Raw genomic sequence first — 24,788 nt, 5'->3', positions numbered from 1 at the left:
CCGCTCCGTGCCCTGCCCGCAGTGCGCTGGGCACCGTCCCCCTGTCCCCATATCCCGGCACCGTCCCCGCCGCGAGGCCCAGCTGTCGGCACCGCCATCCCGGCCCTTTCCTGTGGTCCCAGGTGCTGCGCGGGAGGGTCCCTGCGGGGGCCGGGACACCCGAGTGCGGTCCCCGTCCCCGAGCAGCCGGCGCTGACACCTCCACTTCCGCTTGGCACGGCCCCGACGCTTATTTTTAACCCCCAGCTCCTCCGTTAGGCACGCGGCGAGCCCCCCCCCGCCGACACCCTGCCTCCGGCTGCTGCCCCCCACAGCAGGATCAGGCCCTCCGGAGCTGGGCTGGGTCCTGGGGGGCAGGCTGGGACCCCCTGGGATGGAGTGGGACCGGTGGGGATGGATGGGACTAATGGGGCAGGATGGGGCCGGTGGGGCAGGATTGGGGTATGATTGGGGCAGGATGGGGCAGGATTGGGGCAGGGTTGGGGCAGGATGGGACCTGCAGGAGCGGGGCAGGGTTCCCCACTGCTCTCCCTTCTGGGCTGCAGCAGCCACATCCCCATCCCGGAGGGGCCCGGACCCCCGTGCCCCCACGGCAGCTGTGCCACCGGGCCCGCAGGACCCCTGCACCCCCGTCCCGTGGCCGGGTCCCCGTCTGTGGCTCTGCGCCGCCCGGTCCCGCGGTGCCACGGAGGCGACTGCGTGGCCGCCCGCCCGCCGGCCCCCCGCTGCACCGCAGCCCCGCGCTGTCAGACGCCGCACGTGGCCCCCCCGCCCCGCCCGGTCAGCGCTCATCACGCCCCGGCGAAGACGAGGGGCCGGGGGCTGCGCCCCGAGCCCCCCGCGCCGCCGTCACGCTAAGCCGGCCAGACAGGGGCTGCGGCCCCCGAGCGCTCCGGAGGGAACCGCGGCTTTTCAGGGAAGATCTGGCTCCCGCTGAAGCAAATCGGGTGCTACAGGAATCGGGCGAGGGGTCAGGGGGAGGCGGGTGGGGGCTGAAACGGACTCCCCCAGCCCCGCGGCACCGGCGGGGGCCCGGCACTGCGGGGGGGCAGAGCTGGAGCACGCAGACAGCGGTGAGCCTGCACCGCCGCGCTCACAGCGGCCCCGTGCACACCCCGGCCCCTTGCGCACCCGCTCAGCCCCATGCTCAGCCCCATGGGCTCATCCTGCCCCGTGCCCAGGGGGTGCTGGCACCCACACGGGGACGTGGGGGGAGCTGCCCTGAGCAGGCTGGGGACAAGTCCCATGGCCAGGGCGAGCAGTGAGGAGGAGGAGGAGGAGGACGAGGAGGAGGAAGAGGGCCTGGAGCTGAACCAGGGTTTGTGCTCCCAGGGGTCTCGGGGCAGGGCACTGGGTGCTGGTGCGCAGGATCCGGCCCGCGGGAGGCTCCGGGGCCGGGTGTTGCGGCGGGGGCTGCGCAGGGGGGTTAAGGGCGCGGGCGAGCACCAGGAGGGTTTTGGATGGCACCGAGCTATGTTAATGACTTTTCTTCCTGTTCCTCTCCTTTTACACCGAGGGCAGCTCGGTAACCAGAGCCTGCTTCCTTCCCTGAGATTAAGGAGCCGACTGCTTGTGTCCCCCCCCCCCACTGCCCCCCCTCCGGAGCAGCCACTGACTTGACACCCAGCATCTGTCCCCAGCTCCCATGGGTGCTGAGCATCCTCCCAGCCCCAGCCAGGATTCCCCCGCCAGATGGGGAGCTGCTTTCCAGGGCGCTTGGGGGAAGCCCTGCGGTGCTGCTGCTCCCCCCAGCCCCCCCTCCATGGGGTTTGGGGCACAGAGGTGGCTGCGGGGCCGCGCACGGCCACGGTGCTGCGGGTTGGGGCAGGAAGGGGGAGCCGGGGCTGGGGGCAGGTGAGCGGGGGCCAGGGTTTGCTACAGCAGGGCACAGACCCCCAGCCAGCTCCTGGCCCCCAGCCACGCACCGTTCCCATGGGGGGGGACACGTCACTGCCCGTGACTCGGTTTCCCCCGCCCGGCGTGACGCATGGGACACCTGCTGGTGGGGGGGGGGCACACGGGGGGTGCCCCAAACCATGGGACGGCCGCTCCGGGCTGCACGAGGCCGTGCCAGCCCCAGAGCAGGAGCCAGGGCCAGGGCAGGCATCAGAGAGGACTGGTGCTGGGGGGGCTCTGGTGCTGGGGGGGGGGTATCCAAGGCACCTGGCTCCAGCCTGGGTCTGCCCCGAGCCCTGCCCAGTGCTGAGCCGGACCCCTCCCCAGCCAGGCTGCCCCCCGAGCTGGTGGCACAGTGTGGGGGGGCAGCCCCACAGGCACCACCGCGTGTCCCACAGCGTGGCCGCGGCCCCCCCAGGCCCGGCACTGGGGTCCCGCAGGTGGCCGTCCCGGCCTCGCCGCGCTGCGGTTTTGCCTTCATGCCCCCGCGAGCTCCTCAGCAGCGCGCTGCCTTCGAGCAGCAGCGAGATGCAAATTCCTCCGGGGTGGGGGGAGTATTTTTGTTTTTCCCTGCGACCAAATTTAGCCCCCGCGGGTGCCCGGTGCATTTGCGCTCGTTTTAATAATGAAAACAGGAACAATGAGATTTACTGAGAAAATAACCCCCAGGTTTCCCCTCGGTCCCCAGCCAGCAAATTCCTGCCGGAAAAGTGAATCCGCTCCGCTCCCCCGGAGCAGCATCTGCCGGGGTGGCAGCGTGGGGACAGCAGGACGGGGGGACAGCAGGACGTGGGGACAGTAAGGACATGGGGACAGCAGGACCTGGGGACAGCAGCCCTGCCCTGTGCTCACGGGGGTCACCAAAGAAAGCCCCCACCAGGGTTTGGTCCTGGGTGCAGCTGCGGTGACGCCCATGGAGATGTCCCAGAGGGGACATGGGGCAGGGGGCGCCCACCAGAGGCTGGAGACCCCAGAGATGGGCAGGTCTGATCCTGCCACTGCGGGGGGAGGCTGGGGCTGGGGGCGATGCTGGGGCTGGTCCCAAGCCCGTGCTCGACTCCCAGGGCACTTGGCCCCTCGCTGAGGCTGGTTTCGGTGGGGTTGTTTCCTGCTGGGGGTCTCCATTTGTGGGGGGGGCTCAGCCCCCCGCCCTCCCCCTCAGATGTGCAAAGTGCCGAAATGCATCAACCATCTGCAGGGGGAAACTGAGGCACGGGGGCTGAAGCAGGGAATTTCCTCCCGGGGTCCCAGGTCCCCTGTCCCTGGCTGTGGGGGGCTGCGTGGGGTGACTGCGGGGGGGGGGGGGGCTCCTGGCTCCCCGGTCCCGGTCCCGAGGTGCCAAGCTGGAGTCCTGCTGTGCCTCCCGGGGGGGCAGCGTCCCCGGTGTCACCTTACTGCGGGGACTCAAGGACATCCTGGGGACGGAGCCACATCTCCAAGGTCGGGGTCCCTCGCCCCGCGGTGGCCCCGTCAGGCCCCGTGCTGGGGGGGCGGTGGCACAGTGGGGAGCCCAGCACCGCCACTCTGACCCCACGGGGGGGGGGGGGGGGGCTGTGAATTTATCCTCGCCGGCGATGGCCTAACAGGAGCAAATTAGCACGTCGTGACGTCAGGGAGCACATGTTCTGCAGCACTTTCTGCCCCCCCCCCGTTAATGAGGCGCTCCCCCCTTGTTGCACGCCCTCCAGCCTTTATTTTTCCTCCTATAAATAATTTCTGGAAATTTCCTTGTTTTCCTTCTCGTTCTCACTCGGGAGCTCGGCGGGGTGATTCCTGCGCTGCTTCGGGGAGGGGAGGGGGCAGCTGTGCCCTGGCAGCTGGGGGGACACCGGGGGGGGGGGGCAGCTGCTGTGCTCTGCCCTGGGTGCAGCCCCTGCATTGCGCACAGCGGGAAGGGCTGGTGCCAGGGAGGGGTGCACACGTGTGAGTGTGAGTGTGAGTGTGAGTGTGAGTGTGAGTGTGAGTGTGAGTGTGAGTGAGAGTGTGAGAGTGAGTGAGAGTGTGAGTGTGAGTGTGAGTGTGAGTGTGAGTGTGAGTGAGAGTGTGAGTGTGAGTGTGAGTGTGAGTGTGAGTGTGAGTGTGAGTGTGAGTGAGAGTGTGAGAGTGAGTGAGAGTGTGAGTGTGAGTGTGAGTGTGAGTGTGAGTGTGAGTGAGAGTGTGAGTGTGAGTGTGAGTGTGAGTGAGAGTGTGAGTGTGAGTGTGAGTGTGTGTGCGCACCCCTGAGCCCAGGGTTTGGGCCCGGACCCCAGGCAGGGGGCGGATGGGCCGGCGGTGGCTGCGCTCGTCCTTGGCTGCGGGTTGGGGCAGCGTGCGCAGGGTGGCCCCCGATTCCCTTAGGCCAGGGAGCACCCAAGGGAAGCGGCCCCCCCTTGGGGCAGGACACCTTGGGGACGGCTCCAGGGGACACAGGGACTTCCAGGCCACAGCCTGGCCCTAGGACGGGCAGGGGAAGGGGCTGGGAGTGGGCAGGGGCATGGGGTGGGCAGGGTTTGTCACCCAGGTGGCCCCAGGGGGCTCGGACCACCCGGACCCACACAAGGGGAGTGGGGCCAGGAGCAGGACAGGCCCCAGCTGCCCCCCCAGGCACCCCCCAGCCCCGCTCTTTGCTCCAGGTTTCTCCGTCCCCAGCAGGAGCCGGGCTGGGTCCGTGCCGGTTTCCTCCCGGTGAGCCCCAAAAAGCCCCAAAAAGCCCCTGCTCAGAGGGGGCCCCGCGGCTCTGCCTTGGGGCAGCTCCGAGCTGTGACCCCGGGGAGCACGGGGGGGGCCCCAAACACCCAGCGTGCGGTGGGGGCGTGCGGGGGGCACGGGGCCAGCACCGGGCAGGCGGCGAATTAACGGATACCGAGGGGTCAGGGCTTGGGCCGGCCCCCGGTCGGTGCCGGGCGCTCCGTGCCCGGTCCCCGGTCCCCGGTCCCCATCCCCGGCTGCCACCCCCCTCCCGCTCCCCGGCCCCCCCCTCGTGTCCCGGTGCCGCGCGGCCCCGCCCCGTGCCGGTTCCCCGCCCCGGCGGGGGTTGGACGGGGCGGCCCCGGGCGGGGCTCCCGGTGCGGAGCCGCTTCTTTGGATAAGAGGCGCGGGCGGCGGGGATGGGGCAGGTGCGGTGAGGGCGGCGGCACCGGCAGCAGCGGGGCAGGGTGGCCCCCCCACACACACACACCTCGCCCCCCGGTACCCCCCTCCCATCCCGGCGGCACTTCGGGGGCTTTCCGCGAGTCCGGGGCTTTTCCTTCCTCGGCCCCCGCGGCTTTCCCCGGGGCATGGAGCGAGCGGCGGGCGCGCAGCGCGGGGGGAGCCGCTGAGGCTCGGGGGCGCCGGGGGCGGCGGGGGCGGCGGGGCCGGGCTCGGGGTCCCCGCCGCCCGTCCATGGGCGCGCTGGAGCCGGCCGCCGGAGCCCCCCGCGCCGCCCTCCCCATGCTCAGCGGCGCCGCCAGCTTCGCCAAGGAGCCGCCGGGCGCCCGGGACGCCGCCGCCGCCGCTTACTACGGCGAGCCCGGGGCCACGGAGCCGCCCGTCCCGCCGCTGCCCTACGCTGCGCCCCCCGTGCCCGGCGGCTACGGCGGCGGCGGCGGCCGCTTCCTCGGGCCGTGCCCTCCCTACCGGGCGCCGCCGCCCGCCGCCGCCCCGGGCGCGGGGAGCGGATACGCCGCGGCGGCGGCGGGCGAGGGCTACGGGGGCGCGGAGCTGTACGGGGGCGCGGAGGGAGCCTACGGCCCCGGGGGAGCCCCCCCGCTGTGCCCCCGCGCCGGGCCGCTCTGCGCCCTGCCCGGGTACCGGGCGGCCGGCAAGGTGCAGGTGATGCTCAACAACTTCCCGCTGTGGGCCAAGTTCCACAAGCACCAGACCGAGATGATCATCACCAAGCAGGGCAGGTGAGCGCCGGGCCGGGGGGTTCCGGGGGGTTCCGGGGGGCTCCGGGACTGCGGGGGGCCGGGGATGAATGGGGCTGCCGGGGCGGTGGCACCGGGACGGGACGGGGCCGGCGGGGGCTGAGGCTGCGCTGCCTCCCCTGCCCTCCCCAGGAGGCTGGGGCGGATGTGTCGGGGCTGTGAGAGTGAGGGGGGGTCCCCGAGCCTCTGGGGGGGGTCTTTCTGTGTGTGCAGAGGAAAAAAAATATGGGGAGCAAAGCAGCCCCCCACCCCGGTGTGACTTTTTAGGGGAGCGGAGGCTGGTTGCAAAGAGAAAGGGGACAGAGCCCACTGCCGGCACAGGCTCTGTGGGACGTCTTTGGGGTCCCGTGGGGGTGTCCCCGTGTCCGTGAGGGAGGAACGGGGGCTCAGGACCTCCCGTGACCGGGCTGGGTACAGGGACGCAGGCACCGGTTGTACCGGGGAGCGCAGGGCGATCATCCCAGGGAGTAGAGGGACTGGATCCAGAGCTCGGTGCTGCAACAAGTGGGGAGGCCACGAACAGGAAGGCGACAGCCCCAAGCCCCCTGCAGCACAGGAATCCCCACCTGAGCTGCTGACCCCAGGTGCCTGCGCTCCTCTGGGGGGGATGCAGAGGCTGGGAGCCCCCCATGTGTGTGTGGGGGGGGCACTTTGGTGAGGTTCAGGGCACCAAAACAGCTGCTGGGGGCACTGCAGGTGGGCACCCGCTGTCCCCTCCTGCCCGCGGTGCTCGTAGTGGGGCCATAGCCAGAGTTGGGAAGGACTGGAGCAGGACTGGGGAGTGTGCTGGGGGGCTGCAACCCCCCTGCCCCTGCTGGCACTCCCGCTCACGGGCACTGGGTGCAGTGGGGGCCGTGGAGCCACCCCCCCAGAGCTTGCCCTTTGGCTCCAGGCTGGAGTTTTGTGCTGAAATCAGGAGAGGAGCACGAGAACGAGTGTTGGGGGGGCAGGCAGGGTCTGGTGTGCGTGGCAGGGCTCGGCTGTGCTGGACCAGGCAGGGGGGGGGCCGGCAGCAGCTGCTGTTGCGTGTCCCTGCGGTCGGGGCTCAGCTCTGCCTGTGGCTGGCGGAGCCCCCAGCTCCCCTGCTGCAGCCACCCCCCCACTGCCGTCCCCCCCCCAGCCTCACTCCGCTCTCAGCCCCTTTTCCTGGGTGAGCGTCGGGGCTGGGGGCCGCTGGCAGCGCCCCTCTGCTGCCTCCCCCTCCGCCTTCCCTCGGCCGAGACAGACGGTGTCACTTCGATGCTGGCACCGACCTGCTTAATGTGTTGGAAGTCTGAACGCGTTAGGGCCGCTTGGTTTGCCACCGTCCTCCCCGGGCCTGCTCCCCCCGGCTCCCCCCCGCTGGGCTCGGGGCCGTGCAGCAGCAAACTGTCACCGCCGGGGACGGGCAGCGTGTCCCCCGTGTCCCCCGTGGGCCGGGGGTGTCAGTGCCTTGGGGGTGTTTCCTGCCCACCCCCATCCAGGTCCTGGGGGCGCGGTGCCCGCAGAGCCCCCGTCCCCTGCCCCGCTGCTGGGTCTGGCCCTGCCACCAGCTCCTGCCCGAAACAGGGCTTTTTGGGGGCTCTTTCTCTGGCTCCGTGCCCTGTGAGAGCTCTGCAGAGGAGCTGGGGTCTGGGGGATGTGTGGTCTGCGCTGGGGGGGCTCACACCAAACCCGGCCCCGGGGAGATGTCAAAACCCAGAGCCACAAAACATCCGCTTCCCCAGACCCTGAGCTGCTTTTGCAAAAATCTCTGTGCAGGGCCTGGCTGCAGCGCTGCTGAAACACAGGAAAAAACCCAAAGCGGGGGCACGAAGGGAAAGGTGCACGGGGGCTGGGGCGCTCTGCCCTCCCCGGGGGGCTCCTGTCTCAGGGAGGGGGCTTTGGGGTCTGTCAGTGGCCTTGCTGGTGCCACTGGTAGAGCTGGGGCAGGACGGGGGCCGCGTCCCGCTGGGGTGAGGACCCCCCCGCTGGGCTGTGCAGCCCCACGGCTCCCTCCTGGCCACTGCCCCCTTGGAGAGGAGCTGAGGCCAGGTGGGGGGGGGGCGCACCAAGTGACCCCAGCTCGCCGTGGATCCAGGCGGGGGGATTTACCCCACCAGCGCCTTCCTGCCCGCTCCTGCCCCAGCTCCGTTCCACGTCCCCCGCCTGCCCACGCTGTCCTGTGCCCTCTCCTCCCCGGTGGAAAAATGCCCCCCCCGGGCTCCCCGGTGGGTCCCTGCCCTCCTCTGCGGTGCCCGGGGCTCGGCCAGGGCAGGATTTCTGCGGAAAACCCCAAGGACTCACCACTGCCACATGGGCCATGGGGCAAAGGGGCTGGGGAATTCCTGCCACCGTTTTTTGCTGCAGCCGGGGCTGGCTGTGCCCTCGGAGGGCTCGGGGGCTGGCTGTGCCCTCGGGGACGGCTTTGGCTTCGGGGACACGAGGGGTGGCATTGCCTTCAGGGTGTGCAGGGGTGGCTCCATATTTGGGGACGCATGAGTCGGTGGTACCTTTTGGGGGGACCTGCGACGCTTTCCAGTTGCCATCTGCACTTGGGGACGGTTTGGCTTTGGGCGGATGCAGGGGTTGGCTCCGCTTTGGGACACCGAGGAGGTGGCCTCACAACGGGGCACTGCGGGGCTGGCCTCGCCTTCTGGGGGGACCCTGGGCTGCTTCGCCCTCGCTGGTGGCTGCATGGGGATGGGGACGGGGACGGGGACGGTGTTCCCAGGCGGCTGCACGGGGAGGACGAGGCCAGCTCCCTGTGCCGTGCCGCACCGTGCCACGCCATGCTGCGCCGTGCCGTGCCGTGGGGTGGGGGCTGGGGCAGGTGCTGCAGGGGCTGCGCCGATCTCCCACGCGGCCGCGGTTCTTGCGGCCGCTTCGTCTGGGGCGCGCCGGGTTGCCATGGGGAGCCGAGGCGGCTCAGGAAGCTGGCAGCCCCCCCCCCCCCCGGTGTGTGGGCTCCAGGGGCTGCCTGAGCAAGGCTCCCCCCGGGCCGCCCGCTCGCCTCCCCAGGAGGGTTCATCCTCAGCTCCCTGCTCGCCCTGTGCCCAGGTTCTCGTGCAAGCTGCAGCCCTGCGTCCTTGCAGCCCTGTCCCCTGGATGGGTGCACCCCCTGGCCCCCCAGCTGCACCGGGCCCTGGTGGGGGGGGGACACCCGAGTCAAGGGGTTCCTGCAGGGGCACCTGGGGGCAGCCGGGAGCCCCCCGCAGAGCTCCAGGGACAAAGCTGCAAAGGGGCAGAGGCAGGAGGCTGGCACCGGCTTCGGGGTGAGCGCGGGGCTGGGCCGGTGGGGGTCCCGCACCCCCCCGTGGCACCTCCCAAACCACAGGGGCCAAACCCAGGGGAGCCGAGTCCTGCCTGAGAAGCAGCCCCAGGAGCTCAAACGCCGGTGGATTTAAAAATAAATGCGAGGCTTGCGTGGTTTCGGGTCTTGCCACCGCCCTCCAGTGCCCCGGCCAAGCCCTGTGGTTTGCACCACGGCAGCATTTGAAATAAAAATCTCTCTTTGCTCCCCCATCAGCACAGCATTGGGGAGACGGTTGTGGTGGAGCAAACAAAGTGCAAAACCCCAGAAAAATGCTCGTTTCTTCCTCCCTGCTCTCTGCAGCACGGGGCTTGGTGCGGCACCCAGCGCGCCTGCCTGCACCGGGGCTGAGCGGCCTCCGTGCTCACCGGGACCCGGTGCCGGGGGGGGGGCATTTCCCGGGGGAGCCGCCCGGGACCCGGTGCAGCCCGGTGCTGCCGGTGCCTCGGGGCCGGTGCAGCCCTCGCTGCCGCCCTTTGATGTGGTCGGGATTTTATCGGGGGGGGGGAGCCCCGGTGCCTCGAAGCGGCAGCTTCTTGGGGACCAAACCCCAGCCGAGGCCGGGCAGGGATGAGCCCGGGCCCCCCCCCCCAGGGCTCGCTGTGTGCCGGGGGCCGGGTGTCGGCCCCCCCACAGCCCCCCCAAAGCCACGGTGCCGGGGGCTGCCGCCTGCCTCGGCCCCAGCGCTGAGCACGTGCGCGGCTCCTGGCAGCGCGCTGCTTTCTTTTTCTTTTTTTCTTTTTTTTTTTTTCTTTTTTTCTTTTTTTCTTTTTTTCTTTTTCTTTTCCTCCCTCTCTCACAAGGGCAATGTTGAGTCCCCGGCCCCCTGCCGTGCTCCGCTCTTTCCCCTGCTCCTCACCCGCTGCCGGCCCCAGCCCCACGGCCCCTGCCCAAGCAGCGCTTCCTGCCCCGGAGCCCACCGGCAGCTTCGGGGGCTTCCCAGCCCCGGCCCCCCCCCCATATTTCTGCCTGCCCACCCCCAGCAGATGCAGAGGAGCGGGATGGGGCCGTGGAGCCCCCACCCTGCAGGTGCTGTCCCAAGTCCACCGGGCTCTGCCTCAGGGCAGGGCGAGAACCCCAGGGCTGGGGGGGCAGGGGCAGGGTCCCCCCCTTCCCAGCAGGGAGGCAAAGCAAACCCCAGGGCTGCAGCCAGGACAGGGCCGGCTGCTGGGGGGGAGCAGCAGGGCCCCCACCCCAACCCGCTGCCCACCCGGCCGCCTGCAGCAGCTCATGGCTTCTGGGGCCCGTTCGGAGGAGCCCCGGTCCCTGCTTTTTGGGAAATGGGGGCACCAGGAGGAAACCAGAGCAGAGGGGACGAGCCCCCCCCACACACACACACACCCTGATCTGTGCCCCCCGCCCTCATCCGCTGGGCACCAGCACCCAGGCAGCGGCACGGGCTGACGGCGCTGCTGGGACTGGGGCTGGCCAAAACTCCAGCGGGTGCTGAGATGCCCCCCCCCCAAAAAAAAAAAGAAATATGCCCCCCCTTGAGGAGCCAAACTCTGGCTGGGGGGGTCCTGAAGCAGCGTCCCCAGCTCGAGGTCCCGCTGCGACCCCAAACCTGCAGCTGGGGCCAGCGGGGACTGAACCCGGGGGTGAGGGTTTGGGGTCGTCCCCCCACTTTGTGCACAGGGCATGGCCGTGCTGGGGGGGGGACAGATGCAGCCCCCGACCGCAGGGACCCCCCCGGCCGTCCCGTCCCGTCCCCTCGCTGCCCTTGGCGCTGGCGCCCAGCCCGAAATAGCAGCGGTGTTGGTTTCCGAACCGGAAGGTGCTCGGGGAGGGGGAGGAAGGTGCCGGGGGGGGGGGATCGGCCCCGGAGAGCAGCCCCCAGCTGCCGGGGTCAGTCAGCGCCGATGGCACCCCCCGGGCATGGGGGGGGGGGCTGGTGATGGCTTCCCCCCCCCATGGGCAGAGTGGGACCCACGGCCCCGCACCGGGTGGGGGTAACGCGCCCGCTGTGCCCCAGCCCTGAATGGGGTGCAGCGGGGCTGTGGTGGGGGGGGTAACGCTCCCGTTGTGCCCCCCCCAGGCGCATGTTCCCGTTCCTCAGCTTCAACCTCTCCGGGCTCAACCCCGTGGCCCACTACAGTGTCTGCGTGGACGTGGTGCTGGTGGATCAGCACCACTGGCGCTACCAGGGCGGAAAGTGGGTGCAGTGCGGCAAGGCCGAGGGCAACATGCCAGGTACGGCAACACGGGCACTGTCCCACCCCCCCGACCCCTCCCCGGGGGGTGGCTGTGAGCAGGGTAACCCCCCCCCCATGTGTTTCCCCCCCCCCAGGGAACCGCCTCTACCTGCACCCCGACTCGCCCAACACGGGCGCGCACTGGATGCGGCAGGAGGTGTCCTTCGGGAAGCTGAAGCTCACCAACAACAAGGGCGCAGCCAACAACGTGGGACAGGTAGGGCCCCCCTGGACCCCCCCAGCACACACACACCTGGACCCCCCCCCCCAATGATATGCACCCCCCCTGACGGCCGCTGCCCGCAGATGATTGTGCTGCAGTCGCTGCACAAGTACCAGCCGCGGCTGCACGTGACGGAGGTGAAGGAGGGCGAGGGCGAGGCGCCCTGCCCCTCCCCGCACACCCACACCTTCGCCTTCCCCGAGACCCAGTTCATCGCCGTCACCGCCTACCAGAACGCCGACGTGAGTGCGAGACCCCCCCCCCGACACCCCCCTCCCCTCCCTCCCCAGGCAGCGCCCCCCAGCCTCACAGGGACCCCCGACACTCCCCAGCATCTCCCCGGCATCACAGCAGCCCCCAGTACCCCCCCCGGTACCCCCCCGGTGCCCCCCCGGCCCCCCAGCATCACGGAAACCCCAAAGCCAACCCTGCCCCGACCCCTCCCTCTGCCAACACCCCGGCACTCCCTGCAGCCCTCCCCCCCCCCCCATATCCCATCCGCATCCCAGCACCCCCAGTGCCCCCCCAGCACCATCCAGCACCCCAGGTCCCCATCAGCCCCCCCCTCTTCACCATGGGCCCTGGGGTGGGCACCCTGGGGGCTGCGGGCTGGAAAAGGGCCGGGGCACAGCCCTGCTGGAGGGGGGGGCTGGCAGCAGCCCCTGCCCCCCCCCAACATCTCCACCCCCCCCCCCAGATCACGCAGCTGAAGATCGACCACAACCCCTTCGCCAAAGGCTTTCGGGACAACTTTGACTCGTGAGTACCCCCCTGCGCCCCCCACCGCCCCCCCACCTGGGAGGAGCGTGCCCCCCCCCCCCACCCCCCACCCACCGTGTGTCCCCCCCCCCCCAGGATGTACGCGGCCTCGGAGGGCGACCGCCTGACCCCGTCTCCTCCGGACGCCCCCGGCTGCCCCCAGCTGCTGCCGGGCCCCCGCTTGCAGCCCTTCCTGCAGGAGCAGTACCCGCTGCCCCCCGGCCGCTTCTACAACGGGGAGCGGGGCCCCCCCCTGCCCCTGCCCCCCAAGGACCCCCCCCGCTGGTACTTCGCCCCCCAGCAGCCGCCCGCCGGGGCGCTGGAGTTCGGCGGCTACGAGGGGGGGTTCGGGGGGGGCAAGTTGGTGCCCTACGGGGTGAAGCCCTTCGCGCTGCCCCCCGCCACGCACCCCCCCCTGCCCTACTACCCCGAGGGGCCGGCGGCTTTTGGGGGGCCGGGGGCCTGGGGGCCCGGGCAGTACGTGCCCAAGGGCAGCCCCGGGACCCTGGGCTGGTACCGGGAGCCCCGGGAGGAGAAGGGCAAGGAGGCGGAGGGCTGGACCCCCGAGCCCCCCCCCATCAAGCCCGGGGAGGCGACGGAGCCGGGGCTGTACGAGGGGGGGTGCAAGCGGCGCCGCGTGTCCCCGTACCCCTCCAGCGCCGAGAGCTCGCCCCCCGCCCGCAACGGGGACCTCTACGACAAGGAGCCGGGCGCCGACGGTGGCTACTACGGCTTCTACGGGAACTGAGCCGGGGGGGGGAGCACGCAGACCCCCCCCCCCAACACACCAGGCACCCCAACAAACGTCGGGCACCCCGGAGCCACGGCAGCAAAAACCCTTCAGGGGCTGGAGCCCAGCGCAGGGCATCCCTGACCCCCCCCCATTGAACACCCAGTGCTGGGAAGACTTTTTTTTTTGGGGGGGGGGTGGGCGCATTCAGACAATCAGCCCCCAGTGCCACCCAGGTGGGGCCACGGGGGTGGGCGGGGGGGTGGGGGGGTGGCCAGGGCCCTTTTTTTTGTTCTTTTTTTTTTTTTTTTGGGGGGGGGGGTTGATGCTGAAGTATTTATTGAGCCCCGCGTGGGGCGGGGGCGGCAGCACACGGCGCAATAAAGGGGACGCTGCGGGTGACACCGCCTCGCTCGCCTCTGGGGGGGGGGACACGGAGAGGGAAACTGAGGCAGGGAGGGGGCGGTGCCTGTGCTACGGGACATTGGGGGGGGGACACAAACACCCTGGGCTCGGAGGGAGGGGGGGGGACACGGCCTGAGCCCGGGGGGGGGGGGAGGAAGCACGCTGCACACCGCGGCTCTCTGCAGACTTTATTGGAGAGGGGCCCCCTCTGCATCCGGGGGGGCTGGAGGGGGCTGCCCGCCCGCGGGCACCTCGGGACCCCCAGCCCGCTGTGAGGCCGCCCTGGGACCGGGCAGGGGGGGCAGGAGGGCACCACCTGTGCCCCCCCAGCTCCCCCCCCCCCGCTATTTGGAATCACAGTTTTGCTTGAACGCAGGCGCAGCGGCTGCGAGGGGCCGCGGCCGGGCACTGCCTGCCCGCAGCCAGTTGGGGGGGGGGCCCTGCACCCCAATCCGGGGGCTTCGGGGGGGCAGCAGCCCCGGGGGGGCCGCTACCAGAGCACGGCGCTGTCCAGGTGGGCGAAGCCGGGGTCCAGGCGCAGCTTCCAGTAGGTGTTGTTGGTGACCCACGACTCCTTGCCGTTGGCATCCGTCAGCCGCCTAAGGACAGGGGGGGGTCGTGCCTGGGGTGCCTTCAGGGCCCCCCCCACGCCTCGTCCAGGGGGTTTCCCCGTTCCCCGAGTGCCCCCGGTGCCCCCGTCCCCCCCGTGCCCACCGGAAGAAGCGCGCCTGGTGCGTGATGTTGTTCTCCTCCATCACCCGGCGCCGGTCCCGCTGCAGCTGCTCGATTTGGCGCTTCTGCGTCTCGGCCGCCGGCACGTTGCCCTCCTCCAGGTACCTGCAGGGCCCCCGCGGTGAGGATCCCGCTCAGCCCCGGACCCCCCCCCCTCACCCCCCAACCCGGACCCCCCCTCCCAGCCCCGTGCCGCTCACCGCTGGTCGGGGCGCAGGCGGGTGTCGGTGGAGGGCAGCACACGGCGCAGCTCGGGCGTCAGCTCGTTCAGCTCCAGGGCGAACTGCGTGAAGCCGTAGTTCCTCTCGTGGTCGTGGGGCATGGGGTCTGGGGGGGGGGCACACGCTCAGCACCCCCCCGGCAGGACACCCCCCGGGACAGGGCACCCCTGGGGCAGGGCACCCCCGGGTAGGGCACTCCCCGGGTAGGGTCCCCCCGGGTAGGGTACCCCCGGGGCAGGGCACCCCCCACATCCCCCCCTGCTCCTTACTGGCTCTCCAGACGCAGTGCCCCGGGGGGGCCCCTCGGTACAGCCCCTCGTGCCACTTGCCGGCCAGGCGCTCCACCACGGTGCCGCTGCGGCTCAGCACCGCGCCCTGCACCTCGTTGGCCCCCGCGCCCCAGTACCGGGCCTGCGGGCACCGGCACCGCACTGTGGGGGCGGGGCCTCGGGGAGGGGGCGGGGCTACGGGGAGGGGCGGGGATATAGGGAAGGGGCGTGGCCATTGATTGGGTGGGGTCAGGTAAAGGGCAGGGCTACAGGGAAGGGGCATGGCTACAGGGAAGAGGGTGTGGCCATTGGTTGGGTGGGGTCATGTAAAGGGTGGGGTTATAGGGAAGGGGTGGGGCTAAAGTGGAGGGGTGGAGCCATGGGGAAGGTGTGGGGCCAATGGGATGGGGCGAGGCCATGGGGGGCGTGGCTGATGGGGTGTGGCCATTTAGAAGGGGTGGGGCCAATTGGGATGGGTGGGGCCATAGTGAAGGGGCGTGGCCATGGGGACAGGGCAAACTATGGCGCAATGATTGGGTGAGCACGTTGCTAAAGGGGCGGGGCCACGGCTGGAGGGGCGGGGCCAGGCCATGGGTATGCAAAATAGCATCCAAAATGGGCGTGGCCACGGGGTGGGCGTGGCCACGGGGTGGGCGGGGCTGGGGGATCATGGAGGTCGCACCTTGCAGAAGGTGAGCTTGCAGTGGTAGGAGGCGTCGCGCGTGTTGCGGATCAGCACCTCCCCGTAGCGCTCGATCCAGCGCGGGCCGCTCAGCACGTTGTGGATGCAGGTGGTCACCTTGTTCCACTCGAAGTGGTCCCCGGACCTGACAGCGCGGGGTCAGGGGGCGCGGGGTGCAGCCGGGGGGGGGGGGGGGAGCACGGGGGTCAGGGGGCGCGGGCGCTCACCTGGGCAGCTGGACGTTGACGGTGCCCATGGGGACGATCTCCAGGGATTTGCCCCAGAATTTGTTCTTCCACCTCATGTCTGGGGGCGGCAGGCGGTGAGACCCCGCGCCCCCGGTGTCCCCCCTGCAGCCCCCTCCCCGGCACCCACCTTGCCAGAAGACGAAGTTGTCGGACTCAGCGTGGCAGGCGGAGATGGGGGGGTGGTGGCAGACCTGGGGGAGGAAGAGCTGCAAGTCCCCATCCCCGTCCCCATCCCCGTCCCCGTGCCCCCCGCAGCCCCCCGCCCCCGCTACCTGCTCGCTGATGAAGCGGAAGCCGCGGTCGGGCCGCACGCACTCGTAGGTCTCTCCCAGCACGGGGTTGAAGGGCTTGCTGCCCGCGCGGTAGAAGGTGGAGGCGTAGGCGGACACAGCGAAGGCAGCCACCAAGACCTGCGGCGACCACGGCTGGGTCAGGCCCCCCCGGCGATGCGTCCCCCCCACCCCGTACCCAAACCGTGGCCCCCCCCCACAATGTCCCGCACCAGGCGCTGCCGGGGGTCGCGGGCGCGGGCGGCGCGGTCGAGCAGGGCGCTGTACTCGAGCTCCTCGCAGAGGCGCTGCAGCGTGTTGAGCGGCTCGTTGAGCTGCACGGGCAGCGCCACGCGGGACAGATCCTTCCCCACGCTGCTCCGCAGCAGCCCCCACAGGCTCACGTCCCCCGGCGGCGCGGGGGGCGCGGGCAGGCGGCTGCGGCGCTGCGGGCCCGGCCCCGGCAGCTCCAGGGGGGGCGGCTCCACCACCCCCCCCGGGCCGTCCGCTCCTGCAGGGACAGCGGGGACGTGGGTCGGGAGCCCCCGCAGCGGCACCCCAGACCCGTCGCCCCTCCGCGGAAGCCCCTCTACCTGTCTGGGGGTGCCCGGGCCCCCCCGGCTCGGCCAGGTCCTCGCAGATGCTGTTGGTGGCCTCGCTGATGCAGGACTCGTCGTCCGAGGCCTGGGGATGGGCACAGCGGCCGTCGGGTGGGCTACGGCGGCAGGGGGCTGCGCCGGGGGGTGGCACCCCCGGGGGAGATCGGGATGGGACTGGGGAGTCTGGGGCACAACACGGGGATGGGACGGGGGGGACACCACAGGACAGGAGGGGAAAGGAGCAGTGGGGGGCACCGGCAGCACCCGGCCCCCACCAATGGGCTCAGGGACTGTGGAGCCCCAGAGCACCCTGCTGAGGGGGCTGCGGGGGGCTGCAGGGGACACGGGGGGGGGCATGGGGGCTATGGGGGACTGCTACTGGGCTGGCTAATGGGGAGGGACAGGGGAGAGAGAACAAAGAGGTGAACCAACAGAACAGCAGCAGCTGGGGGGGCACTGAGCGGGGCTGCAGAGCCCCCCCCGCCTGACCCAGCCCGCCTGAAGCCCCCCACACACACCTCGTTCTCGGAGGAGCTGGCGGAGAGGAAAACCTCGCAGGCGTCGAAGAACTCGGTGTGCGAGTCGGCCAGCGAGGCGATGCTGCGCTGCGAGCGCTGCTGCTCCCGGCCCTTGGCGGGCAGCGCGTCGGGCTGGGGGGGGGAAGACAGCGGCTCAGCCCCCGCCCCGGACCCCTGGAGCCCCCCACCCCCGGCCCCTGGCCCCCTCACCTCGTCGGGGTGCAGCGAGGCGAAGGAGTCCAGGGTGGTGTCGGAGGAGACGGACAGGGAGTGGAAGCGGCGCAGCCCGTCCCGCGCCTCCAGGCTGGGCAGGGCGGCCTGCGGGGGGGCTGAGCTGGGGCAGGGGCCGGGACCAAGGCCGGGACCCCCCCATCTCCTCCTACTCTAGCTGCAAGGGGGTCGTGGGATCACCCCACCACCGAGAGACCCCTGGTGTGGGGCCGAGGCCCCGCCAAGTCACGGCACCCATGGGTCCCCCCCGGCACCCCCCTGGCTCAGCCTGCGCCCCCTCACCCCAGTGGGGCCGGCGCTGCCCGGGCGTGGGGCTGAGCGCCGCCGGTCCAGCGCCTGCCGCATCTCCTCCAGACGAGCCCTCTCGGCCGTCAGCGCCGTCACCACGCTGCTGAGCGAGCCGTGCACTGCGGGGACAGGGGCAGGGCGTTGCAGCACATAACGTACCCCCCCTGGGACCCCCACACCCCGCTTGGTGCCCCCTCCCCGGTCCCACCTTTCTGGGCCAGCAGCCAGAAGCTCCGCTGCAGCTGGCTGTACTCGGGGGGGAGGCTGAAGGGCAGCTGGCCCGGCTCCAGGTAGCGCGAGAGGTTGGGGACGGAGCCGTGCAGGCGGCCCACCTGTGGGGGGCACGGGCTCAGCGGGGGGCCCCGGCCCCGGGCCGGACCCCAGGGCTGGGCAGGACGCCCGCGCCCGCCTCACCCTGCCGATGGAGTCGTCCTTGGCGAAGCTCTGCGTGCACCAGATCCTGGTGCTCCTCCTGCCCTTCTTGGGCCTCTCGGCGGCGGCTGAGGGCTGGGGGCAGGGGCGGGTGGTGAGCGCGGGGCGAGGGGGCCGCGAGGCTCGGCCGCAAACCCTGGCGCTCACCTGGCCGCTGGAGATGAGGGGCGCGGAGGGGATGCGGTGCAGGGACTCCAGGCTCTGCAGCATCCCCGTCAGCTCCCGCAGCTGCTCCTGGCACGCCGACAGCTCTGGGCAGGGCGCAGAGAAGCCGGGTCAGGGACGGGGACGGGCGCCCCGCGTCCCCGTGCCCCCCCGGAGCCCCCCTCACCGGCCGAGCAGCGCTCCAGCCCCTCGCTGTCCTTCAGCCACGCGTCCACCTTGTCCCGGGAGCTGGCAAGGGCGGACAGGGCGGGGGCGCTGCCCGAGGGCAGGATCCGTGTCCACGGGCCCTGGGGACAGAGGGACGCCCTCAGCAGCCCTGCTCACGGACACAGCCCTACGCCAGCACCCCAAGGTGCCACCGACCTGTGCAGCGGCGGGGGTTGTCCCGGCGGGACCCCCGCTGGGGCAGGCGAGGGGGTCCGGCCTCTCGCCCTGGTGGTGGGAGCAGAGGCTGCTCACCCAGCTGGCAAAGAGCTCCGGGGACTTGATCTGCGGGACAGGGGCCGGTTGGGAGGGGGGGGGGGGGACGTGACACCCCAGCCCCCCCCCAGCAGCCGCCGGGCACCCGCAGACCTTGAGGTGGTAAATGTTGTCCTCCGTGTCCAGGTCAACGCGCTGCGCCTTCTTGTTGACGGACATGACGGACTGACGGACGTCGATGGCGCCGTGCAGCTTGCCCTTCAGGACCTGGGGGGTCCCGGGACCGCCGTCAGGGGGAAGTTTCCCTTTCTGGGAGGGGAACCGGGGTCTCTCCCGCCCCGTGCCCGCGGGGGGGTGGCGGGCACACCGCCCAGGCCCATACTCACGTCCTGGCGCGTGGTGGCATAGGTCAGGATGCCGTTTTCCAGCACAAAGTACCTCTGGGGACGGAGAGGGGCGATCGACAGAGGGACAGGGGTCGACCCCTGCAGCCCCCTCCTCCAGGGGCCGAAATCCCCCCAGGGCTGGGCACGCTCTGCCCGCACCCCCAGCCGCCCCCCTACCTTGTGCCAGCCCTTGAGGGGCCATTTCCTCTTCTTCAGCAGGAATCCCTCCTGCCGCGGGGGCTCCCTGCTCGGGCTGCCCCGGCCCCGCGGCTCCTCCACCACCTCCCAGCTCTCCGAGCCCTGCTGGGAGGGGGCGTCACCACGGGGGTCCCCCGGGGGTGCCGGGGCCTCTCTTTATCCCTCGAGGCCCCACGGAGCCCCCCGCCCGCAGCCCCCCACCTGCTGCACGCTGCTGTGCTTGGAGGACACGGTGCTGTTGGAGCGCGACGGGGCCCTCCGGGGCGACGCGGGGTCCTTCTCGTGGCTGCCCATGGCCGGGGGGGGGTCGCACCGAGCCCCCCACCCCCGGTCCGTACCGGGGGGCTGGCGGACCCAGCTGGGCCCTCACGGCCCGGGCAGGGGGACCGGCTGCGAGGAGGGGGCGCCCGGTGAGGGAGCGGTGGGGGGGGGGATGCAGAGCGCAGCCCCCCGGCCCCCCCCGTGCCTCAGTTTCCCCGGGCGCAGGGTTGGCCCCGGCCCCGCCTTATCTCGCCTCCGCCGCCGGGTCCAGAGTCCGGCCCCGCGCCCTCCCCACGGGGCGCTGCCACCGGGGGGGGGGGGGGAGGAACGGCCCCGATCCTGGCCCCGACCCCAGCCCCGGTCCCGGTCCCGGCAGCGCCCCCCGGGGCGGGGGGAGCGGGGCCGGCCCCGTGCGCCCCCGGCAGCGCCGAGCCCCCCCCGGCCGTGCCCGCAGCCCCCGGCCGTGCCGGGCCCCCCCCGCCCGCACGGAGCCCCGGAGGGGGGCTCCCCCTCCGCGCCCCCCCCCACCCTGGCGCTACCGGGGACCCCGGTCCCGGTGCGGGAGCCCCGGCGGCACCGGGCGGCAGCGACCGCGAATCCGCCCCGGAGCGGAGGGGCCGGGGCCGGGAGGGTCCCCGCCGCGCCCCGAGGGAGCGGCCCCGGGGGGTCCCCGCCGCCCCCGGCCCGGTCCCGGTCCCGGTCCCCCCGGGCTCACCTGTGCGGGCGGCGGGCGCGGAGCCGGGGCCGGGGCCGGGGCCGGTCGCATCCTGCCCGGCGGCTGCAGGAAGCGGAACACGGAAGGGGGCGGAGGCGCCGGGCCGGAGCCGCTCGGCTCTGCCCCCTGCACCGTGGAGGACCGGAGCCGGCGGCGCCGGGGAGCCCCGGGACCCCCCCGCGCAGCCCCGGCCTCAGCCCCGGCCCCGGAGGCTTCGTGCGCCGGGAGCCGGAGCTACCCCGGGGCGCCCACCCTGCGCCCCCCCCATCCTCACCCCGGGGAAGGGGGCTCGGGAACGGCCGAGCCACCGTCGCGACCCCCCCGCCCCGCACCCCCCCGGCCCCAGGGGCACCCCCCTGGGGCTTTGGGGCTCCCTCCCAGCCCCCCGCCCTGCTGAGCTGCTCCAGGAGAGCTGCGGAGCAGGGCACGGCTCAGCCCCCCCCGAGGATTCAGTACGGGGCAGGAGCCCCCCACCCGCCCCCCCCAGAGAGGAGCCAGGCTCAGGGATCGCAGCCCCCACGGGCTCAGTTTAATGGCAGCAGCCCCGCAGACGCAGCTCCCCCAGCTCCGAGCTCCCCTCCGCACATCTCGGCCCATGGGGGGCCTCCAGGGGGGCACAGCCCCGGCTCTGCCTCCTCCTGCCCACCCCAGCGCCCCCCCTGCCCCCCTCCCACACGCAGCCGGGGCAGCTCCGGTGCCGCTGGTGCGGGCAGGGGGAGCCGAGGTTGGGGACGAGGCGGGGGCTGCAGGCCCACACTGCCCCCGCCCCCCCGCCAGCTGCCAGCACGCAGCAAAACTCCGAGCCCTGGCCCGTGAGCGAGGAGCCGACCCTCAGCCAGCGCACGGGGCCAAACAGGGGCTGGGGACTGGGCTCAGGGTGTCCCAGGGCTCTGGGGGGGCTCTGGCCCCTTTGGGGTCCCCCCCTGGCCGGCCCCGTCCCGCAGCTGGTGGATGTGCTGGTCCAGCAGCGCCGTGAGGTGCGCGGCCCCGTGCTGCAGCAGGGAGCACGTCTGCGAGGGCAGCAGCGTCAGGGCACCCAGCGTCTGCCCCTGCGAGGCCTCCAGCGAGGGCAGCTTGGCGAAGTTCTCCACCCCCTGCCTGCTCAGGATGGTGTCGTCGATGCAGGCGCCTGGAAGAGAGGGGGAGGCACAGCTGGGGACGAGCACGGGGCTGCGGGGAGAGGCTGCGAGTGCTGCAGGGCCGCGTGCTGAAGCCTCCCCGGGACTCTCACTGGGATACCAGGGGATGGGGGACAGCTGCCACGCCGCAGGCAGCGCTCCCCGCTCCTCCGCCCCACAGCAGCAGCTCCCTGCATCCTTCCCTTCCTTGCCACCCAAAGCTGTCCCAGAGGATCCCCATACCGAGGAACCCCCTGTCCCCAGCCCCAGCAGCGGGCAGGAGCCCCGAGCTCGGCGCTGGAGGACAGAGACAGGGGCAGGGGGGGGCTCTCACCCAGCAGGTTGACCTGCGGCACTCCCTTCAGCACCCGCAGCATCTCCTTCGCCTTCGTCTCCGGGCTCACCAGCAGGATGTTGCGCCCCACGAAGAGCGGGAGGAGGTTCCTGTAGCGGGACTGGGACAGCACGGGGCGGACGATCTGCGGGAGGCAGCCCTCAGGGCGCAGCACGGGGGCGGCACCGGGGGCACCCCCCTCACCCCCGCCTCTGCCCCCAGCCCCACCTCGTTCAGGACGAACTTGACCTCGATGTTGTGTTTCCGCAGGTAGTGCCTCATCAGCACCACGTCCTCCCCGGGCATGGAGTTGTACTGGCACACCGCGACCATGCGGCTGTCCCGGAACACCTCCTCCACCTGCCGCCGTAACAGCCGGGCGTACCCGTTATCCTGCGGGGAGCACGGCGATGGGGACGGCCGGGGGCTGGGGGCTGCCCCCACCCTGCAGCCGGACCCGGTGAAGCGAGGGGCTGCCGTACACCGGGGGGGGCACCGGGCAGACGGGACGGCCCCGGGCCCAACCCCCGGCAGGGCTGTGCCCGCCCCAGGGCCCACACACGGGGCGGTCGCTGCACAGCTGCCCGGTGCCCCCGGTGCCCCCCCCGTTACCTCCTGCCGTGGCTGTTGCGGGGGCCGCAGGCAGCGCTCGGGGACGGGGGGGCGCGGCGGGAGGTACTCGGTGAGGGCCATCAGCTTCTGGCGCTGCAGGTGCACGGCCTTCCAGTGCCGCGTCACCGCCTTGGAGCTGCGCCGGGCGAGCCGCAGGGCGGGCAGCCAGCCTGGGGGCGGCCGGCAGAGATCGGGGACGGCACCGGACCGGGAGGGACCGGGACCGGGACCGGCCTCCCACACCGGGCCTCCCCCTGCCCCTGCCCATCCCGTGCCCGTGCCAGTGCCCGGTCCTGTGCCCGGTCCCGGTCCCGGTGTCCCCATCCCCGCCGCTCACCCCGTGTTTGTCCCCGTCCCGGTCCCTGGTCCCCCGGTGCTCACCCCGACCCCGTTTCCCGGTCCCGTTTCCCGTGTCCCGGACCCGATCCCAGTCCCGGTCCCGGTCCCGGTCGCGTCCCCATGCCCGTGTCCCGGTCCCGTTTTCCGTTTCCCTGTCCCGGTCCCGGCTCTCACCCGTCCTCCACGGGGCCCCGCCGCTGAGCGCCGCCATCTTGGCCGCGGGCGCGCGGAGCCTGCTGGGCCGCCGGAGGCCCCGCCCCTTCCGGCCCGGCCGTCTCCTAGCAACGGGCACGCTGCGGCCGGCCCCGCCCCCCGCTGCCTGGCCCCGGCCCCGCCGCCCCCCGGTGCCTCCGGTGCCCCCCCCCGGTCCCCCCCGGTGTCCCCGCCATGTCCGGGCGGGGCCGGGCCCGCCCCGGGGCTGAGCTGTGCGGCCTGCAGGGGGTTCACAGCCTGGGCCTGCAGCGGGTGAGGCACCGGGGGCAACCGGGCCGGGCCCCCCCCAGCTGGGCCCCGGTGCGCGTTGCTGTTTTCACGTTGCTGGGTTTTGGGTTTTGTTTTTTTTTTTTTTTTCTTTTTTTTTTCACGTTGTTTGTGTTTGTGTTGTTTTTTTCCCCAGAACCGAATCGAGAAGATCGAGAACCTGTGCTGCTTCCCCAACCTGCGGTACGCGCGGCCCCCGCGGGGGGGGGAGCACCGGGGGGCTCCGAGGCGCGGCCGGAACCCGGCAGCTGGGCACGAGACCCCCCCCCCCACCCCCCACCCCCCGCCCCTGTGCTCCGCAGGTTCCTGTCCCTGGCTGGGAACCGCATCCGCAGGGTGCAGAACCTGCGGCCCCTGCAGCAGCTGCGCGTCCTGGACCTGTCCCAGAACCTGATCCAGACGCTGGACGCAGGTGGGCGGCACGGCCGGACCCGGCGCTGGCCTCGCTCTGCCCGGGCAGTGCCCAGGCCGCGGGGTGGCACCGGCACAGCCTGGCCCCGTGCCTGGGGCGCACGTCCCTGTGGGGCACTGGGAGCCCAGGAGCCTGCTTCCCCTCTGACCTCTGCCCGGCAGAGGTCAGGCAGTCGGGCTCACGCTGCCCCAGGCTGCCAGGAGGCTCCCGTGGGTGCATTTCGGCAGAAGGGGAAAAGGGGAAGGGACCCAGGGGCGTCTCCCTTGGCACTTCTGTAGCGTTTCTGGTGTGGCACCAGGCGCTGTGCTTGCAGACGGGTGAGAAAGGGAACGGTGACAGTCTGGGAAGGGAAAAAATCTCAGTTCTCACTGTCGGGCTGTGAGGAATACCCGTTCCCTCAGCTCGCCCAGCTGGGAGGCGCGAGGCTGCTTCCCACGGCGGGGCCGTGGCCTCAGGAATGTGCCTGAATGCCCCGGGAGGTGGTGGCGCTCAGGGGCTTGCTGCACGCGCAGCTCCGTGGGGCAGGGGGGGCTCAGGCCCCTTCTCAGCCTCCCTCCCTCCCCTCGCCCCATGCAGACGAGCTGCCCCGCAGCCTCCGGCTCCTGGACTTAACGGGAAACGCGTGCACCCGGCAGCCCGGGTACAGGTGGGTCGGGGGAACCTGGTGGTGATGAAGCGGGAGAGGAGCCCCCAACCCCGCCAGCCCCTCAGCGAAAGCAGCCCCCGGACGTACTCAGCACCTCCCCCAGACCCAAGAGGTCGCAGCCTGACTCTGGCCGGGCCGGGGGGCGCAGTGAGGGGGCTGCGGGGTCACGGTGGTGGGGGAACGGCCGCTGCTCGCCTGCTGCTTGCAGGGAGCTGGTGGTGGGAGCGCTGCCCCACCTCCTGCAGCTGGACACCCGGCCCCTCCGTGGCTGCACCGACCCTGCCCCGGGTGAGGAAGAGGAGGAGGAGGAGGAAGGTTCTCCCAGCAGTGAGGATGACGAGGAGCTGTTCTTTGAGCCCGGTGCCCCCTTCACTGCAGACAAAGGTGCTGGGGCAGAAGCAGGACACGGCTTGCGCGGGGTCACCCTGTCCCCAGGGGTGACACCAGGAGGGGGCAGGGAGCTCGGGGGGCCGTGCCAGGCCCCCCCCTCGTGATTCCCCTCCCTCCCGGGCAGATTTCTTTGCAGACCTTCACCAGGAGCTGGCCGGGCGCTCCCGGCGGAGGCGGGGGGAGGCCCTGGAGGAACACCGGAGCCGCCTGCAGGAGCTGCGGGGGCTGCTGCTGCCCCCCCCGCCGGGCTCAGCGGGCACCGAGCCCTGCCGAGCCCCCAGCCCCGGGGAGGGGGGCGCAGCCCCGGCCCCAGGCCCAAGGCAGGCTCAGCCCCGGCCCCACGTGAAGCGGGGGACACGGCCGCGTCCCCCCCCCGGGGCAGGGCAGGCCGCCCCCCCACAGCGCGGCCCTGTGAGGGGAGGCGAGCAGCAAAGGAGCAAAGAAGCAGGCAGCAGCCCAA

General features: G+C 72.2%; 3 protein-coding genes across 3 annotated transcripts; 1 reads left to right on the top strand and 2 right to left on the bottom strand.

Annotated features, from left to right (window-relative positions):
- The first annotated feature begins 5,259 nt into the window (after positions 1–5,259).
- TBX21 (T-box transcription factor 21) lies at positions 5,260–13,733 on the top strand. The gene is given in 8 exon segments (XM_032202501.1): positions 5,260–5,765; positions 11,090–11,244; positions 11,342–11,463; positions 11,553–11,711; positions 12,167–12,228; positions 12,325–12,898; positions 12,900–13,033; positions 13,724–13,733. Coding segments are annotated over 8 exon segments (1,722 nt in total).
- A 92-nt stretch (positions 13,734–13,825) lies between these two features.
- OSBPL7 (oxysterol binding protein like 7) lies at positions 13,826–19,363 on the bottom strand. Its single transcript, XM_032202671.1, has 22 exons — positions 19,223–19,363; positions 19,001–19,123; positions 18,824–18,877; positions 18,591–18,704; positions 18,381–18,506; positions 18,184–18,304; positions 18,000–18,103; positions 17,835–17,927; positions 17,629–17,752; positions 17,415–17,539; positions 17,112–17,219; positions 16,902–17,033; positions 16,378–16,468; positions 16,018–16,295; positions 15,788–15,925; positions 15,643–15,706; positions 15,495–15,573; positions 15,268–15,412; positions 14,586–14,727; positions 14,296–14,422; positions 14,078–14,200; positions 13,826–13,962 (listed from the first exon to the last, which is right to left on the bottom strand). Exons 1-22 carry the CDS (start codon positions 19,313–19,315, stop codon positions 13,854–13,856), a joined length of 2,613 nt encoding a protein of 870 aa, XP_032058562.1. The 5' UTR covers positions 19,316–19,363; the 3' UTR covers positions 13,826–13,853.
- A 1,134-nt stretch (positions 19,364–20,497) lies between these two features.
- Positions 20,498–22,631, bottom strand: MRPL10 (mitochondrial ribosomal protein L10). Its single transcript, XM_032202670.1, has 5 exons — positions 22,575–22,631; positions 22,062–22,231; positions 21,678–21,842; positions 21,450–21,594; positions 20,498–21,126 (listed from the first exon to the last, which is right to left on the bottom strand). Exons 1-5 carry the CDS (start codon positions 22,609–22,611, stop codon positions 20,870–20,872), a joined length of 774 nt encoding a protein of 257 aa, XP_032058561.1. The 5' UTR covers positions 22,612–22,631; the 3' UTR covers positions 20,498–20,869.
- Positions 22,632–24,788: the final 2,157 nt, after the last annotated feature.

The sequence above is a fragment of the Aythya fuligula genome, chromosome 24, assembly GCF_009819795.1.
Source record: "Aythya fuligula isolate bAytFul2 chromosome 24, bAytFul2.pri, whole genome shotgun sequence".
Classification (NCBI taxonomy): domain Eukaryota; kingdom Metazoa; phylum Chordata; class Aves; order Anseriformes; family Anatidae; genus Aythya; species Aythya fuligula.
Note: the sequence above shows the minus strand (reverse complement) of the source record. Positions and strands in the feature narration are given on the sequence as shown.

Excerpts from the sequence above, each read along its gene's own strand:
- OSBPL7 (XM_032202671.1), bottom strand. The coding sequence starts at position 19,315 with ATGGGCAGCCACGAGAAGGACCCCGCGTCGCCCCGGAGGGCCCCGTCG. Across the intron at positions 16,469-16,901 it reads CCAGCTCCTCCGAGAACGAG|GCCTCGGACGACGAGTCCTG; the intron begins GTGTGTGTGGGG and ends GCCCATCCCCAG. Across the intron at positions 15,926-16,017 it reads GCGACCCCCGGCAGCGCCTG|GTCTTGGTGGCTGCCTTCGC; the intron begins GTGCGGGACATT and ends TGGTCGCCGCAG.
- MRPL10 (XM_032202670.1), bottom strand. The coding sequence starts at position 22,611 with ATGGCGGCGCTCAGCGGCGGGGCCCCGTGGAGGACGG. Across the intron at positions 21,843-22,061 it reads CGCAACAGCCACGGCAGGAG|GATAACGGGTACGCCCGGCT; the intron begins GTAACGGGGGGG and ends TGCTCCCCGCAG. Across the intron at positions 21,127-21,449 it reads GCCGCAGGTCAACCTGCTGG|GCGCCTGCATCGACGACACC; the intron begins GTGAGAGCCCCC and ends CCTCTCTTCCAG.